Source organism: Ahaetulla prasina, chromosome 8, assembly GCF_028640845.1.
Source record: "Ahaetulla prasina isolate Xishuangbanna chromosome 8, ASM2864084v1, whole genome shotgun sequence".
Classification (NCBI taxonomy): Eukaryota; Metazoa; Chordata; class Lepidosauria; order Squamata; family Colubridae; genus Ahaetulla; species Ahaetulla prasina.
This window is the reverse complement of record NC_080546.1, coordinates 4764243-4780611: the sequence shown is the minus strand read 5'-3', so window position 1 is coordinate 4780611 and position 16369 is coordinate 4764243. Positions and strand designations below refer to the sequence as shown.

The window sequence follows — 16369 nt, the reverse complement described above, 5'->3', positions numbered from 1 at the left end:
AAAAACTCCATTAACCAATCAATATGTAGCAACACAGCCAACCAATCAGCTTGCAACAGCTAGGACAGCAATTCAAAAAACTCCATTAACCAATCAATATGTAGCAACACAGCCAACCAATCAGCTTGCAGCAGCTAGGACAGCAATTCAAAAAACTCCATTAACCAATCAATATGTAGCAACACAGCCAACCAATCAGCTTGCAACAGCTAGGACAGCAATTCAAAAAAACACCCCCCAACCAGTATTTATAGAAAAACAGCACTTAAAATCCACACTTTGCTCACATAAGAACAAAGCCAAAGCCTGAAGATGATGAGTAAGATCTCATCGAAACGTTGCCTAAATACTTTCAATCTTACACGGGAAAAGACCCAAACTTACCAAAACCTGCATACATATACCTGTGAAAACCTACAAAAAAATATGTATGTATGTATGTATGTATGAATGAATGTATATATTTATTTTCTGAGGTTTTCGCGGGTGTTTGTATGTAGGTTTTTGGTTATTCGGGTTTTCTCCCATGTAAAATTGGAAGTGTCTTGGCGATGTTTCGACGAAGTCTCATTTGTCATCTTCAGGCTGGCATTATCAGCTTCATTGCTCCTAGACGCATGAAGCTGATAACACCAGCCTGAAGATGACGAATGAGACTTCGTCGGAGCGTCGCCAAGACACTTCCAATTTTAGGTGGGGGGGAAAATAATCAAAGACCTACACACACACACAGAGAGAGAGAGAGAGAGAGAGAGAGAGAGAGAGAGAGAGAGAGAGAGAGAGAGAGAGACATAGACACACTAAAAATTCACAAAGCTGTAATGAATATTCGCAAAGCTGTAATGAATATTCGCAAAGCTTTGCTTTCCTTGGTTTTTTTTCAGTTATGACGGCTGCTCCTTTGCGAAATTATGAAGCGTAAGTCAAATGAAACTGCATTAGAAGTTACGTTTTATTTTCTTACGGATGACAGTGAAATCCTTTCACATTCAAAGAGACATGATGAAAGCTAGCATTACCCCCTCCTCAAATATTCTCTAGGATCCTTGCAAAGGGAATGAAATCGGAAATTAAACAACTGGGAAATACAAGTGTTGTTCAGAAGATGGGCTTCCCTCTATGTCAGGGGTGTCAAAGTCACGGCCCACGGGCCAGATGCGTCATGTGTTGGCCCCGCCCAGTTTAGCGAAGGGGGAAAAAAAGTCCCGATACATCACATGATGCTGCCGTGACGCAGCGCGTTTGACACCCCTGATCTATGTCATCTCAAAAGCTAAAAACTCAAGTCATCGCCACAGGGATTTTTAATTTGGTTCTATGGAATGTTTTGGCTACCCTTCATACACTTTCTGGTACAAATACTTCCGCTGTTCCTCCCGGTTACATTTAAGTAACGGAAACCACTCCCAAAAAGGCAGTTCTACTGGTATATATCCAATTTGGCGGAGCTGCCTCCTTTTCATGGCGTGGAGTCCCAGCAGCTCCCTTGAGTGATACCTGTACTGGTTGCGGTTGGTGACCTGAAGGGCTAACTTCAGACATTCCTGCTCCTCCTGGTTTCTTGGACAAGGTCGTTCTTCTGCTTTGGCATCAGCTGAAATCTCCAAACTGGATCCAGCATCGGAAAATTCCATTTTTTTCCAAATAGGCAGTCCGCGAAATTCTGCCCTTTCCTGAATACGTTGGTCTTTCTTGCTTTTCCCGGGCTGGCTGAGCGATTTCCCTTTCAAAAGCCGATTAATGATGTTATCGGTGAGGAAGGCGCCATTTTTTTTCAATTCCAAGCGCCCCTCCGTCGTGCCTTCCAAATTAAACGGCAACGGCTTTCGGTTGACGTCTAAACGGATTTCTAAATCCACAGACCTGATGTGAGGCAAGACCGCGTGCAGCTTGACAAACTGGGGGCCGCCCAGCACGTCTTCCAGGAGGGACCAAGCCACGTTGAATTCATGCTTCAAGAAATAATTCCGCATTTTTTCCGCCATCTCTTGCTTGCTTTGGGCGGTCAGACGGCTGCCGGTGTAGCCCGGGCACTCGATTCCCACTGTCCCGTCGAGGGTGAAAAAATCTTTCCAGAGATCGTGTTTACAGATGCTGCTTAACTCGATAAACTCGGGACTCAACGCGTAGTCGAGCAAATCGTAAGGGAAACGCTCCACAAAGGCCAACCCCACTAAGGAAGTGATCAGATGCTCAGGAAATTTATTGTATTCAAACAATCTCGATTCCAGCTGTTCCGACAGGCTGGAGTAAAATTCTTCTCCGTTGGGAGGATGGTAGTTCAAGGTTCCAAAAGACCACAACAATTTTGCAATGTCTTTGGTACGGCACTCCGCCGCCTTGGAGGGGACCGTGGCCGCGATAGCATTCAGGATGCCTTCGTCGCAATAATGCAACGAGGAGCATGCAAACGCGATGTGCATGATCCCCGGGATGCTGAGAGTGGAGATTCTGGGAGGAATAACATGCCCCAGCTCCTTCAGAAAGTCCAGGTGGTCCAGGTGAACCCCACGGAACATTTTGAGCACATTCACGATGGCAAAATTGCTCATGTCTCCCAGGGAGCCACAAATTTTGTCTCCGATTTTTCTCGAGAGCGGTTCGGACATATTACTTTGCGACTTGAAGAAGCCTAAACAGATGATCCCGACTTCCTCCAGATTGAGGGCATGCAAATGTTTCAAGACCCAGGCCTCCAACTTCTTCACTAACTCTTCAGGGGCCTTCCGGCCTTCGCCGACGATGTAGACCAGCTGAACCAACTGGGTCACAGACGGATCCTTCCGGTTCATGCTGACGTCGTTCAACATCGCGTCCAGATACTGAGGGACCTTGCAGCTCAAACAACGCCACAGATCGGCTACCAGCAGCTGCTGATTCAAGCTCAGGTCCTCGACTCGTCGGACGAATTCGGCTTCTATGACTTTCAACATGTAATGGATAGGCGGGATGCCTAAGGCGACAAAGGCCTTCAAAAGCAGAATCAGCTCCACGTTCCCAAACAGGTGGGCGTTCTTAACGACACCCTGACACAGCACCGCGAATCTGGAGCTGGATTTGAAATCCTGGTGTTTTTCAGCCGGCAAATGGCTCAGCCGGAAGAAAGAGTTCACGATGTCCTTGGGTTTCATGTACTCTTTCAACATGGAGACGTTCTGGAGGATGAAATGATATTCTTCATCAGAAAGGGGCTGGCGGTGCTCCTCTGGGTTGTAACACAGAGATTGGTACCCGGGCCTTTGCTGCTGGAATTGTCTAGCCACATCCTTGCTGCCGGGAGACTTTAAACGGACCTCGTCTTTGTCATTCTTTACGGAGGACAGCAGCCACGAGTCCCTCGGGGAAGCCCGAGTGCAGAAAGCTTTGCTGTGTCCCAAATCTAGAAAACCGTTCTTTGCTCTTGAAAGCCTCGGCAGACAGAGAACGTTGGGTGCATTCTGGATGCATCTAATGCTAGTTCTGGAACAAACGTATTGAAGCGCTCCTTCTCGCAAACCTTTGAAGGCATCCTTGGGAAGGAGGCACTTCGATTCCCGGAAAATGGAGGGATAATAACATAATTGGTACCCTGGCAGCTTCCAAGCTTTGAGCACAACGACAGGTTTGGGGTCTCTGCCTCTTCTATGGATGTTTTGGGTCTCTTCTTCATGGGGGAAGCTCTTCGTGATCTCCATCTTGGGAAATGCAGGTGTCTTACAAGATCGCCCTGAAAATCTTCGGCATATTATCCACGTAGACATGGTCACAATTACCGGGCCAGGTACTGAAAAAAGGGCAGATGAAGAATAAGTGGCTTCCACTTTTTTCTGTTGTTATCAAGAGATATTTTGATAGGCTACATTTACCCAGAACGTCAAAGAATCCAACGCGCTCTACAGCCAAAGAAAACTAACAGAGTAGCTAGATACAACTCTACTTAGCTTTTCACGCTCTTCTTTTACATACATTGAGCAGCTAAGTCACCGGGCTAGAAAGCAAGCAACGGTGAGTTTTAGTGTCAACCGTCCCATTGGCATATGCAAAGGAAAAAAAAACTGTGACAAGAGAATAACTTCACTAATGGATCCACACAGGCACAGAAGAAGCAAAACCAATTCTAAAGGTTCCCATCAAAAGCAGGATTGGTAAATTCCCTTTTCCCCTTTAAGGCCACCCACTGTCCATCATCCACCAATCCCAATGCTTTGTGTTTTGGGAAACTGTCTGTGCCGTTCGAAAAATTCTCGTAACATGACCTTGACGTGTGGGAACTTTCTTGGCTTGCTTGGCTCCCTCACCCTCTCCCAACACCCCCAATAATGCCACCTCTTCCATTTCTGTTGTCAAACTACGAGAAGAATTGCAGGTGGTGGTAGAATTTGGGTCAGCCTTGACACCTAGTCTCACTTTAGGAATGAAAGCCGGCTGGGTGACTTTCACTGTCTCTCTACCCAACTATTCTCACAGGGTTGTATATAGGAGTTGGTGACCCTTTCAGAGCTGTAGGCAACGAAAGTTTATTTTAATATACATGTAATGTATATAACATTACATGTATATTAAATGTTTTTTTTTAATTTGCATTTATATCCCGCCCTTCTCCGAAGACTCAGGGCGGCTTACACTGTGTTAAGCAATAGTCTTCATCCATTTGTACATTATATACAAAGTCAACTTATTGCCCCCAACAATCTGGGTCCTCATTTTACCTACCTTATAAAGGATGGAAGGCTGAGTCAACCTTGGGCCTGGTGGGACTTGAACCTGCAGTAATTGCAAGCAGCTGCTGTTAATAACAGACTGCATTAGTCTGTTGAGCCACCAGAGGCCCATGTTTCCCCGAAAATAAGACCCTGCCTTATATTTTTTTGAACCCTGAAATTGAATCCTTATTTTCAGGGATATCTTATTATTTTGGGGCACTTAGAGCAAGACAGGACTCCTCTAGCTGTCTTACCTGATTTCCAGCTCTGTCTCCCTAACTCTATCCAGAGGAAATGGCGGGGACCAGCCGCACATGCGGTTAAATATTTTCAGGGAGGGCTTATTCTCGGGGAGGTGGGTGTATTTTAGCGCATGCGCTCAAAAAAAAAAAAGTACGAATAATAAAAAGCCCAATTGGGCTTATTATCAGGGGATGTCTTATTTTAGGGGAAGCAGGGTATATGTAAATATATAAAATATATATAATTATTGTATATAATTATACAATAATGCCAATTAGGGTATATTCAAAGTAGGAATAAAGTTATTCTAAGTTGTTACGGAGAAAATAGGAGGAGGAAGTTGTGTTGGATATATTCACTGCTTTGAGATATTTGTAAAAATAATGAATGAATGAACGAACCCAGAAATGGAGTCAATTATTTCAGGACTAGAAAATTTTCCACCCTCAACTTTATTTATTATTGGCCCAGGCTGCACTGGTTACTGGTGGTCTTCCGGATGCGATTCAAGGTTCTAGTTATCACCTTTAAATCGCTCCATGGCATGGGACGGGGATATCTACAGGACCGCCTGCTGCCGTAGTTACCTCCCCATCGACCAGTGCGCTCTCATAGGGAGGGCCTCCTTAGGGTGCCATCGGCCAACCAATGTCGGCTGGCGGTCCCCAGAGGAAGAGCGTTCTCTGTGGGAGCTCCGGCCCTATGGAATGATCTACCTGTGGGACTTCGTCTTCTCCCTGATCTTTGGACCTTTAAGCGCGAGCTGAAAACCTTCTTCTTTCATCAAGTGGGGCTGGCCTAAATGACTAATCTTAATATTGAGGGTTTTTAGGGGGTTTTTAAGGGGTTTTAATATATGTATTACTTTTTCTTTTACAATTTTAACAAGCAGCGTATTGAATTAGATTTTTAATTGAATATTGTATTTTAAAATCTTTCGATATTTATGTTTTATTTATGCTGTACACCACCCTGAGCCTTCGAATATACCATCCTTCTATTTACAAAAATACAGAATCCATTCATACATCTGTTCTCCTCCTTCACACAAGCATGTAAAAACGAACATGGATATTAACCCTTGAATACACATTCCATCCGTCCATCCATCCATCCAGATTCTCCACCAAAAACTTTCCTCTCATGTTATCCCATCAAAGTTTCTCTTTCAATCAATTCTGTCCCCTTTCCTCGATGTCCTGGATGGAGATTATGATTTTGCTGCAAACAAACATCACCCAACTTTCACACTATAAAGACATCGCATGACACCCGAGAGTCTATTTCCCTACAATAAGAAGACTGAATATCCAGGTACCTTTCTTGGCCGGTTCAATCAAAAGTGGAAAAAATCCCATTTGCTACACTCTTAAAACGTTAGGAAGCACAGATGCCTCCAACCTGGCCAACGGAAGCTCTGGGGGTTGAAGGCCACCCATCTTAAAAGGTTGCTGCGGTTGTGGAAGAATGGAGTAATGGCTACAGTGCTGGGCTAGAAATCAGGATGTTTATCGTGAGTTCTGGTCCCACCTTAGGCATAAAAGCAGGATAGGTGATTTTGGGCCAATGACCAAGAGACGGTGAGTTCAAAGCCAGCTGGGTGTCTTTAGGGAAATCACCCGGAGATAGTGAGTTCTAATCCTGCCTTAGGCACGAAAGCTGGCTGGATGATTTTGGGCCAATAACCAGGAGACTGAGTTCTAGACTCACATTAGATATGAAAACCAATTGGGCAACTTTGGGTCAGTCACTTTCTTTCAAGTCCAGCCCCACTTCACAGGGTTATTGTGTGGAAAACAGGAGGAAGGAGCATTAGGCATAATCCCCCACCTTGAGTTACTTATAGAGCAGTAGAGGTAATCCTTAATTTGCGACAGTTCGCTTAGTGACTGTTTTAGTCCTGCCTTAGGCACGAAAGCTGGCTGGATGACTTCGGGCCAATCACTGGGAGACTGGGAGTTCTAGTCCTGCCTTAGGCATGAAAGCAGGCTGGATGACTTTGGGCTACTCCCATTCTCTCACATGCCAACCCACCTCACAGGGTAATGGGGAAAACAAACCTTTGGTCTACATAATGCATACTGTAATAACGAGTTATATCGTTCGTGATAACATAGCTGAAAGACACTTTGGAGGTTGTCTATCCATTACTTCTTGTCCTGCTTTCAGGTGCTATGGAGAATAAATTGCCCCGCCACCCTTTCCTGTACAGCTTTTTAAAAGTTATTAGGCGTTATCAGGTCTTAGGGAAACCTAAGCCTTGACAAAGTTAACAAGAGGTGGAAGGGGACTTGGAGGTTTTCTAGTCCAGGGGTCTCCAACCTTGGTCCCTTAAAGACTTGTGGACTTCAACTCCCAGAGTCCCTCAGCCAGCAAAGCAGGACTGGCATAAAATGGATATTTATTATTAATTTTAATGGGGTTTTATGGTTTTATTGTATATTTTAATTAATGGGCCAAATTGAATAGGTTTTTTAGAATTGGTTTTAATTGTATTTTGTACTTATTTATTGTTGTTTTACTTGGCTGTAAACCACCCTGAGTCCTTCAGGAGAAGGGCGGTATAGAAATTAAATTATGATGATGATGATGATGATGATAATAAGTCCACAAGTCTTTAAGGGACCAAGGTTGGAGACCCCTGTTCTAGTCCAATCCCCTTGCCCAAGCAGTAGACCCTATACCAGTGATGACTAATCTTTTTTGCCGTCGCGTGCCAAAAGCGGGGAGAGCACGGGGGGGTTGCGCACGCATGTGCCCACACAACCATAATTCAATGCCCCTCCGCACTCCCGTGCATGCGCTCGTGACTTCCCTGCTTTTGGCACGCAATGGCAAAAAGGTTACCGGTGGGCCCAGTAGGCCCATTTTTCGCCCTCCCCCAGGCTCCAGAGGCTTCCTTGGAGCCTGGGGAGGGTGAAAACAGCCTTCCCCGCCCCCACCGACCCTCTGGAGACCGGAAACGGCCTGTTTCCCGACTTCCAGTGGGCCCGGAAGGGTGGAAAACCAGCTGGCCGGTATGCGCCTGCGCACTGGAGCTGAGCTAGGGCAACACTCACGTGCCCACAGATATGGTTCCACGTGCCACCTGTGGCACCCGTACCATAGGCTCGCCATCATGGCCCTATACCATTCCAGACCAACGGTTGTCCAATCTCTTCTTAAAAACCTTCAGTGATGGAGCAACCGTAACTTCCTTCCGCTGACTGTTCTCGCCGTCAGAAAATTGGTCTTCAGTTCTACTCTTTCTTTCGTTCATTTCATTTTTAATTTCTTTGATGCCCCATCCACGCATTCAAACGAATCCACGCATTCAAAGGAAGAATATAAAGGTAGGGGGCCTCTGGTGGCTCAACGGACTAATGCAGTCTGTTATTACACACAGCTGCTTGCAATTACTGCAGGTTCAAGCCCCACCAGGCCCAAGGTTGACTCAGCCTTCCATCCTTTATTAGGTAGGTAAAATGAGGACCCAGATTGTTGGGGGCAATAAAAGTTGACTTTGTATATAATATACAAATGGATGAAGACTATTGCTTGACATAGTGTAAGCCGCCCCTGAGTCTTCGGAGAAGGGCGGGATATAAATGCAAATAATAATAATAAAAAAGGACTCGTTTACAGCTGGTGGTAAGATTTTCGAGCAGACATTTTGTTTTTCGATTTCAAGCAGCAAACGAAGCCACTGCGTGATCTGTAAAATGATGCGAAGGATAGAGAGTGTCCTTCGTCTCTTCCATCTGCTTTTATCCCTGAAATCACATCCCTTGCAGCGGGGTGGGGAAATTAGAAACAAAAAAGCCACAAAACAGGCAAGAAGATTTGTGAAATTGCCCTTGCTTTAGATTAAAGGGAGGGAGACGACGATCTGTTACTGCCACCTAGTGCTGAGAAGAACCAGTAGTAAAATGATAGTAGTGCTCCTCAGAAAAAAACAAAGAGCGTGAATTGGGGGCTACAATAAGGAGGAGGAACAATACAAGTTTTTAAAAAATGGTACTAAACATTCAAGAGTAACTTTGGAGCGTCTCCTATCTAGGTAGCTGGAATGCTCACTTAACAGCTGGAGGTTTCAATCAGGATAGAGCTGGAAGGGACCTTGGAGGTCTTCTAGTCCAGCCCCCTGCTGAAGCAGGAGACCCTGGCCTATACAGGTTTCAGACAGGTGGCCGCCCAGTCTTTTCTTAAAAACCTAATGAAGCACCCACAGCTTCTGGTGGCAAGCTGTTCCACTGGTTAACTGTCCTCACTATTGGGAGGTTTCTCCTTAATTCTAGGTTGCTTCTCTCCTTGATTGGTTTCCACCCACTGTTCCTTGCCTTGCCTTCTGTTTTGGAGAATAAATTGACCCCCTCTTCTTTACGGCAGCCCCTCAAATACTGGACTATTCCTATCATGTCCCCCCCAGTCCTTCTTTTCTCTAGACCAGCCAAGCCCAAATCCTGCAACCGTTCTTCGTTATGTTTTGGTCTCCAGGCCTTGCAACCCTAAGCAGAAAGGATGAAAATGGCCTCGTGGCAGCCTCTATCAACCCCGTGCTAGTGACATTTTGTGCATTTCAGGCTAGGGTTTGAAAGCTCACTAAGATTGCATTTTTGCAGGCCCCCTCCCTGGCCTAGGTGGGAGGGGCTGCATCAACCCTGTTCTGTCCCCCTCACACCTCAGTCCGGGAAGCACGAGAAAATGACTCAATTAGCTGGCAATTGAGTCCACGGCAGCTATCAGCTCTGGCAGCAACCCAGCGAGCGTCTGCCAAGGTTTTTCTGTTATCTTTCTTGATGCCGGCGTGTCAACCAGGAAATCAGGAATAAACAGCACTTCAGCCAGTGGTGGGATTCAAATAATTTAACAACCAGTTCTCTGCCCTAATGACCAGCTGGGTAGGCGTGGCTTGGTGATCATGTGACTGTGCGGGTGTGGCCAATTCAATGTCACTCACGTCGATGGGCGCTTCGCCTTAGCTGTTACAATGTAATAAGGTTTAACCTGAGAGGCAGTTTCTGTAAGCAGGGCAATAAAGATTAGGCTAGAAACAACACCAGAATGTTTCCTTCCTGCTTTCCTTACCGGATTAGCCCCATAAAGTGGAAAAAACCGAAATAAGATTTCTTCCAGCAACCGGTTCTCCGAACTGCTTAGAAAATTAACAACCGGTTCTCCCAAATAGGTGCAAACTGGCTGAATCCCACCACTAACATCAGCTCAAGTTCTCTCTAGGCAGTTTGATTTTGTTCGTCACGAAGCAGTATAGCAGCCCTTCCTGCTTTTATACCCTGTGGGGTGTGGCTCCGTGACTCAGCACTTTCTAGGCCTGCCCCACCCCTGCTTCTGTTGTTCCCGCCTCTCTTGTCTACGAAACCTGGGGTCTAACCAGGACTGATTGTCCTCAGTTGGGTCTGGAAGCGTTTCCTGGGCTGGGGGAGATACAGGAGAAAGAGGCCTCATCACCTCTTCCATCTGGCCTGCCTCTGGCTCCTGGAGCTGAGCCAGGGAAGCTGGCCCTGCAGAAGGGAGCCCTGATGGCCCTTCCCCCTCACTCTCTGAGTCACTCTCTGGCAGGGGGCCAGGCCCGGGGGGTGGGGGGGCTAGAGCCACAACAAACCCACATACGCCCTATGTGGGGAAATTAGACCCGTTTGGGTTTTTCCACTAACTCATATGCCAGGATTTGACAGAAGAAAAAGATAGTTCCTAAGGTATTTGCTGGCTTTCCTTGAGCAACTGATACCTACCTAAGCATTTAAATCACTCGTTACTTGGGGAAAGAGATTTGCAGCCTACGGCGAATGCAACCAGGGCAGCTCTAAAAATGAATCAAACAAGATTTCTTGATGGTTGATCACTAGTTTGCAAGAATCTCACCAGACTTGCAAGATATACACCAAGTGCGTTCGACCTTGGCAACCTTTGTGGACTTCTTCAACTCCCAGCATGGCTCTCTGGGGAATTCTGGGAGTTGAAGTCCGTAAGTCTTTTAAAAGTTGCCAAGGTTGGACACCCCCGATATGGATCTAAAGGTTTAACTTGAAATTTATTTATTTATTTAATTAAACTTTTAATTAATTAATGTTTTATAGGCTCAGATGAGACTCCAAGCTAGAATTAACCCCCCACACGGCCACCCCCACTCTTTGCGGCTTCCTCTGCTTCAGACTGTGGTTTCACCACAAATACAGACAGTCCTTGACTTATGACCAGAATTGAGGCCAGAATTGGTGTTGCTAAGTGAGTGTTAAACAAGTCTTGCCCCATTTTACAACTTTCCTTGGAACATTTGTAAAGCGAATCACTACAAGTGTTGAATTAGTAACACGGCTGTTAAGTAAATCTGGCTTACCCTTTCACTTTGCTTGTCAGATGGTCGCAAAAGGGGATCACATGACCCCGGGACACTGCAACTGTCATAAGTACATGCCAGTTGCCAAGCGTCTGAATGTGGATCATGTAACTACGGGGATGCTGCAACAATGGTCGTAAGTGTGAAAACGCTCATATCTCATGTTCAGGGCTGATGTAACCGGTCACTAAGCGAATGGTTGTAAATCGAGGATTACCTGTACCAGTAGTCTTCGATTTACAGCAGTACGTTTAGTGACCGTTCAAAGTTACCACCCCCTAGTGACTTTGTTCCACTCTTTTTGTGAAAGTTTTGCACACTTACGACCATTGCAGCATCCTCAAAATTCAGTTCCTTGGAAAACGGTTCGCATTTATGACGGTCGCGGCATCCCAAGGGTCCCGTGATCCCCTTTTACGACCTTCTGACAATCAAAGTCCAAGGGGAAAGCCCGATTCCACTGAAAAACCGGATTCCTAACTCAGGAACCCCCTGGGATGTCCCAACCTGTGGCTATCTAGGTAACTAACAGTAAACAAGAGTCGGAAGGGACCCTGGAGGTCATCTAGTCCAACCCCACTGCCCCACGCAGGGACACGTGTACTAGGGATTCGAACCGCTGACCTTTCTGATCGACAAACTCAGCGTCTTAGCCGCTGAGCCACCTGGTCAGGTTTTAAGATGGGCAGAAGGGAAAGATCTCTAGGGCAAAAAGTCAGTCTTGGCACTTACCCAGGCTGGATACCAAAGCTCCTCCCCTTGCCCCTCCCTCTCAAAGAGGCTCCACCCCCACCACGCTTTCTAATCAGGCGCCAGCAAACTCTTTGAGATGACAGGAGGTGCACGTGAGAAAAGGGGCGAGGAGGGGGGAGGGGAGACAGGAGACCCCCCCCTCGAATCCATTGGGGGGGGCAGAAGGAGATTCCCCCCCACTCGATCCTACCCGCCGATTGCTCAATTCCCGGGCAATGACGTCACAGCCACGCAGAGCAGCCTTCCCCAACGCGCCGCCCTCCAGACCACCAAGCATGCCCTGCCTGGGGGCGGGGCCACGTAAAGCGGGGCTGTGACGTAAGACGCGTAGGGGGCGGGGCTTCGCGCCCCAGCCCTTCCCCCGCGAATGCGTCAACCTTTCGCCCTCTGTGAGGGACGTGGGCGGGGGGGGAGGGGGGAGAGCCGGTCTGTCGTCCCTTCACCCCTCTCGACTTGAAAACACGGGCCGCCCCTTCTTTCCCCGTCCCACACTCACCACGGCCTACCCGTCCCTTTTTTCCTTTTTCTTTTCTGACACGGCCGCTCGGCGAGGCTCCTCTTTCTCCCACCGCAGGACCACTTCCGGTCTGGTGGCGTCACGCACTTCCGGCGAAGAGCCCCTTAACGGCCGGAGTTAACCTCGCCGGAAAAGAGAATCTCGCGCAGGCGCCCTGTGGAAAGGAAGAGAGGGGAGGGCCGGAAGGGAAAAGAAGCGGGGCCTCCTCTGCCTGCGCGCGCATACCCGGGGAAAAACGACATAGAGCCGGCGACGCCATTGCGCAGGCGCCAGGGGGCGCGCGAGAGGTTTCTCTGCAGTCGTGGAGTCCCCGATTTCCCCAAGCGGCTTATTAATATTCGTAATTAGGAGAAAATTATTTTGCGGGGAGAAATAAGGAGTATTGTATAGGATGGGATTTGCTAGGTGCCCTTGGATGGGCCTCTGCCAATAAGCCCCATTCCCCATTGCAAAACCTGCTTTGCCAAGTCTCCTGCTTGTGAGGAGAGAGAGTTGGACTAGATGACCTACCAGGTCCCTTCCAATTTGTTTTTTTCTTTGGAGTAATCTCACGTGCAACACGTGCACGCTTCAGCTTCAGGCAGTGCCTCTGCTGGCCAGAAGGGAGGATGGGGCAGCTACAGGTAGCCTTATTTATTTATTTATTTATTTATTTTATTTGTTTGTTTGTTTATTTGTTTATTTATTTATTTTTCTAATTTATAGACCACCCTATAGACCAAACACAGACTTCAGAGGATAATTAGAACTGCAGAAAAAATAATTGCTACCAACTTGCCTTCCATTGAGGACCTGTATACTGCACGAATCAAGAAGAGGGCCGTGAAAATATTTGCAGACCCCTCGCATCCTGGACATAAACTGTTTCAACTCCTACCCTCAAAACGACGCTATAGAGCACTGCACACCAGAACAACTAGACACAAGAACAGTTTTTTCCCGAAGGCCATCACTCTGCTAAACAAATAATTCCCTCAACACTGTCAGACTATTTACTGAATCTGCACTACTATTAATCGTTTCATAGTTCCCATCACCAATCTCTTTCCACTTATGACTGTATGACTATAACTTGTTGCTGGCAATCCTTATGATTTATATTGATATATTGATCATCAATTGTGTTGTAAATGTTGTACCTTGATGAACGTATCTTTTCTTTTATGTACACTGAGAGCATATGCACCAAGACAAATTCCTTGTGTGTCCAATCACACTTGGCCAATAAAATTCTATTCTATTCTTCTCCCAAAGGACTCAGGGCAGTTTACAGCCAAATAAAACAAAATACAAACAATACAAAAGTTAAAAACATATTTTGTTTAAAAAACTAATTCAATTTGGCAAAAAATTAAAAACTCTAGCAAAAACCCCCATTAAAACTATTAGGCCAGCCCTGCACGACGAAACAAAAATGTCTTTAGCTCGCGGTGAAAAGTCCGGAGGTCAGGGAGTTGTCGTATCCCTGGAGGCAGCTCGTTCCAGAGGGCAGGAGCCCCCACAGAGAAGGCCCTCCCCCTGGGGGTCGCCAGCCGGCATTGTCTGACTGACGGCACCCTGAGGAGGCCCTCCCTATGGGAGCGCACAGGTCGATGGGAGGCAATCTGTAGCAGCAGGCGGTCCCGTAAGTAACCCGGCCCTATGCCATGGAGCGCTTTGAAGGTGGTAACCAACACCTTGAATTGCACCCGGAAGACCACCGGAAGCCAGTGCAGCTTGCGCAGGAGCGGTGTTACATGGGAGCCTCGAGTTGCTCCCTCTATCACCCGCGCAGCCGCTTTCTGGACCAATTGGATCCTCCGGGTGCTCTTCAAGGGGAGCCCCATGTAGAGAGCGTTGCAGTAGTCCAGGCGGGAAGTGACGAGGGCGTGAGTGACCATGCATAAGGAATCCCGGTCTAGAAAGGGAAGCAACTGGCATATCAGGCGAACCTGATAAAAAGCTCCCCTGGCAACGGCCGTCATATGCTCTTCTAAAGACAGCCGTACATCCAGGAGGACGCCTAGATTACGGACCCTTTCCATGGGGGCCAATGACTCGCCCCCAACAGTCAGCGATGGAATCAGCTGGCTGTACCGGGATGCCAGCATCCACAGCCACTCAGTCTTGGAGGGGTTGAGTCGGAGCCTGTTTTTCCCCATCCAGACCCGCACGGCTTCCAGACACCGGGACATCACTTCAACGGCTTCGTTGGGGTGGTTAGGGGTGGAAATGTACAGTTGTGTATCATCAGCGTACAGATGACATCGCACCCCAAAACCACGGATGATCTCACCTAGCGGCTTCATGTAGATGTTGAACAGGAGAGGTGAGAGAACCGACCCTTGTGGCACCCCACACATGAGGCGCCTCGCGGCCGAACTCTGCCCCCCTGCCAACACCGTCTGTGACCGGTCAGAGAGGTAGGAGGAGAACCACCGAAAAACGGTGCCCCCCCACTCCCAACCCCTCCAGCCATCGCAGCAGGATACCATGGTCAATGGTATCAAAAGCCGCTGAGAGGTCTAATAGAACTAGGGCAGAGGAACAACCCCTGTCCCGGGCCCTCCAGAGATCATCTACCAACGCGACCAATGCCGTCTCCGTGCTGTACCGAGGCCGAAAACCGGACTGGAATGGGTCAAGATAGACAGTTTCATCCAGTTTCATCCTAGACTTACAACGTTTAGTGACCATTCGAAGTTACAACGGCACCGAAAAATGTGATTTGGGACCGTTTTCCCAACACTTGTTAAGTGTGAAATTCCAGCAACCTGGAATTAAGGAGAAACTTCCTAAATCGTGAGCTCAAGTAACCGGTGCAACAGCTTGCCACCAGAAGTTGTGGGTGCTCCATCATTGGAGGTTTTTAAGAAAAGAATGGACAGCTACTTGTCTGAAATGGGTAGAGGGTCTCCTGCTTGAACAGGGGGCTGGACTAGAAGACCTCCAAGGTCCCTTCCAGCTCGATTCTGATTCTGAAATCGGCATCCCCCATTGACTTTTCTTGTCAGAAGGCCACAAAACACGATCACGTGACACCCCCCCGGGCACTACAACTGTCACAAATATGAGTCAATTGCCAAACATCCAAAATTTGATCACATGACCATGGGGATGCTACAACGGTCATAAATGCGAAAAACAGCCATAAGTTACTTTTTCCAGTACCTTTGTAATCATGAACGGTCACTAAATTGAATGGTTGTAAGTCCGAGGACTCCCTGTAAAATCAGGAAGCAACCGTGCCGGTTTTTTAAGCTTAAAGTATTTTAAGCTTAAAATACTTGGTTGAATTCAAGTCCACTTTCAAAATGAGGCTCGGATAGTGTTGTTGCACTGCGGTTTCTTTCAGCCGGATTTTCCTCAAAAGGTTACAGATAGTCCTCGACTTACGACCACAATTGAGCTCAAAATTCCTGTTGCTAAGGGAGAAATTTGTTAAGTGAGTTTTGCCCCATTTCACGACTTCTCTTGCCATAGTCGTTAAGTGAACCACTGCAGCTGTTAATGTAACAACATGGTTGTTAAGCGAATCTGGTTTCCCCATTGACTTTGCTGGTCAGAAGGTCGCAAAAAGGTTGCATGACCCCGGGACACTGCGATCGTCATAAATATGAACCAGTTGCCGAACGTCCAAAAGTAAAATCATGTGGTCATGGGGTTGCTGCAACGGTCGTAATTGTGAGAAACAGTCATAAGTAAATTTTATTTCAGTGCTGTGGTAACTTTGAACAGTCACTCAATGAACTGTTATAAAGCGAGGACTACAACTTCCCCGCAGCTTTTGATAAATGGCCATAAATCAAATATTTTCAAACAGGAGAATTCTAGCAAGGCGGTATCTCTACGGGCAAG

The 16369-nt window shown here is 47.2% G+C and overlaps 2 protein-coding genes across 7 annotated transcripts in view; both read right to left on the bottom strand.

The window, feature by feature from the left end:
- UBOX5 (U-box domain containing 5) overlaps positions 1-12647 on the bottom strand; it is a 29010-nt gene extending 16363 nt beyond the window's left edge. For 3 of the 6 annotated variants that reach the window (XM_058193502.1, XM_058193507.1, XM_058193508.1), the window contains exon 1: positions 12512-12647. The gene's annotated coding sequence lies outside the window, so the exon portion shown is untranslated. Of the gene's footprint in view, positions 1-10657; positions 10729-12511 lie in introns of all 6 variants that reach the window. The other 3 variants (XM_058193505.1, XM_058193504.1, XM_058193503.1) reach the window with 3 other exon arrangements.
- On the bottom strand, positions 756-12646 carry FASTKD5 (FAST kinase domains 5). Its single transcript, XM_058193497.1, has 2 exons — positions 12512-12646; positions 756-3763 (listed from the first exon to the last, which is right to left on the bottom strand). The coding sequence occupies exon 2, from the start codon at positions 3738-3740 to the stop codon at positions 1332-1334; it is 2409 nt and encodes an 802-aa protein (XP_058049480.1). The 5' UTR covers positions 3741-3763; positions 12512-12646; the 3' UTR covers positions 756-1331.
- Positions 12648-16369: the final 3722 nt, after the last annotated feature.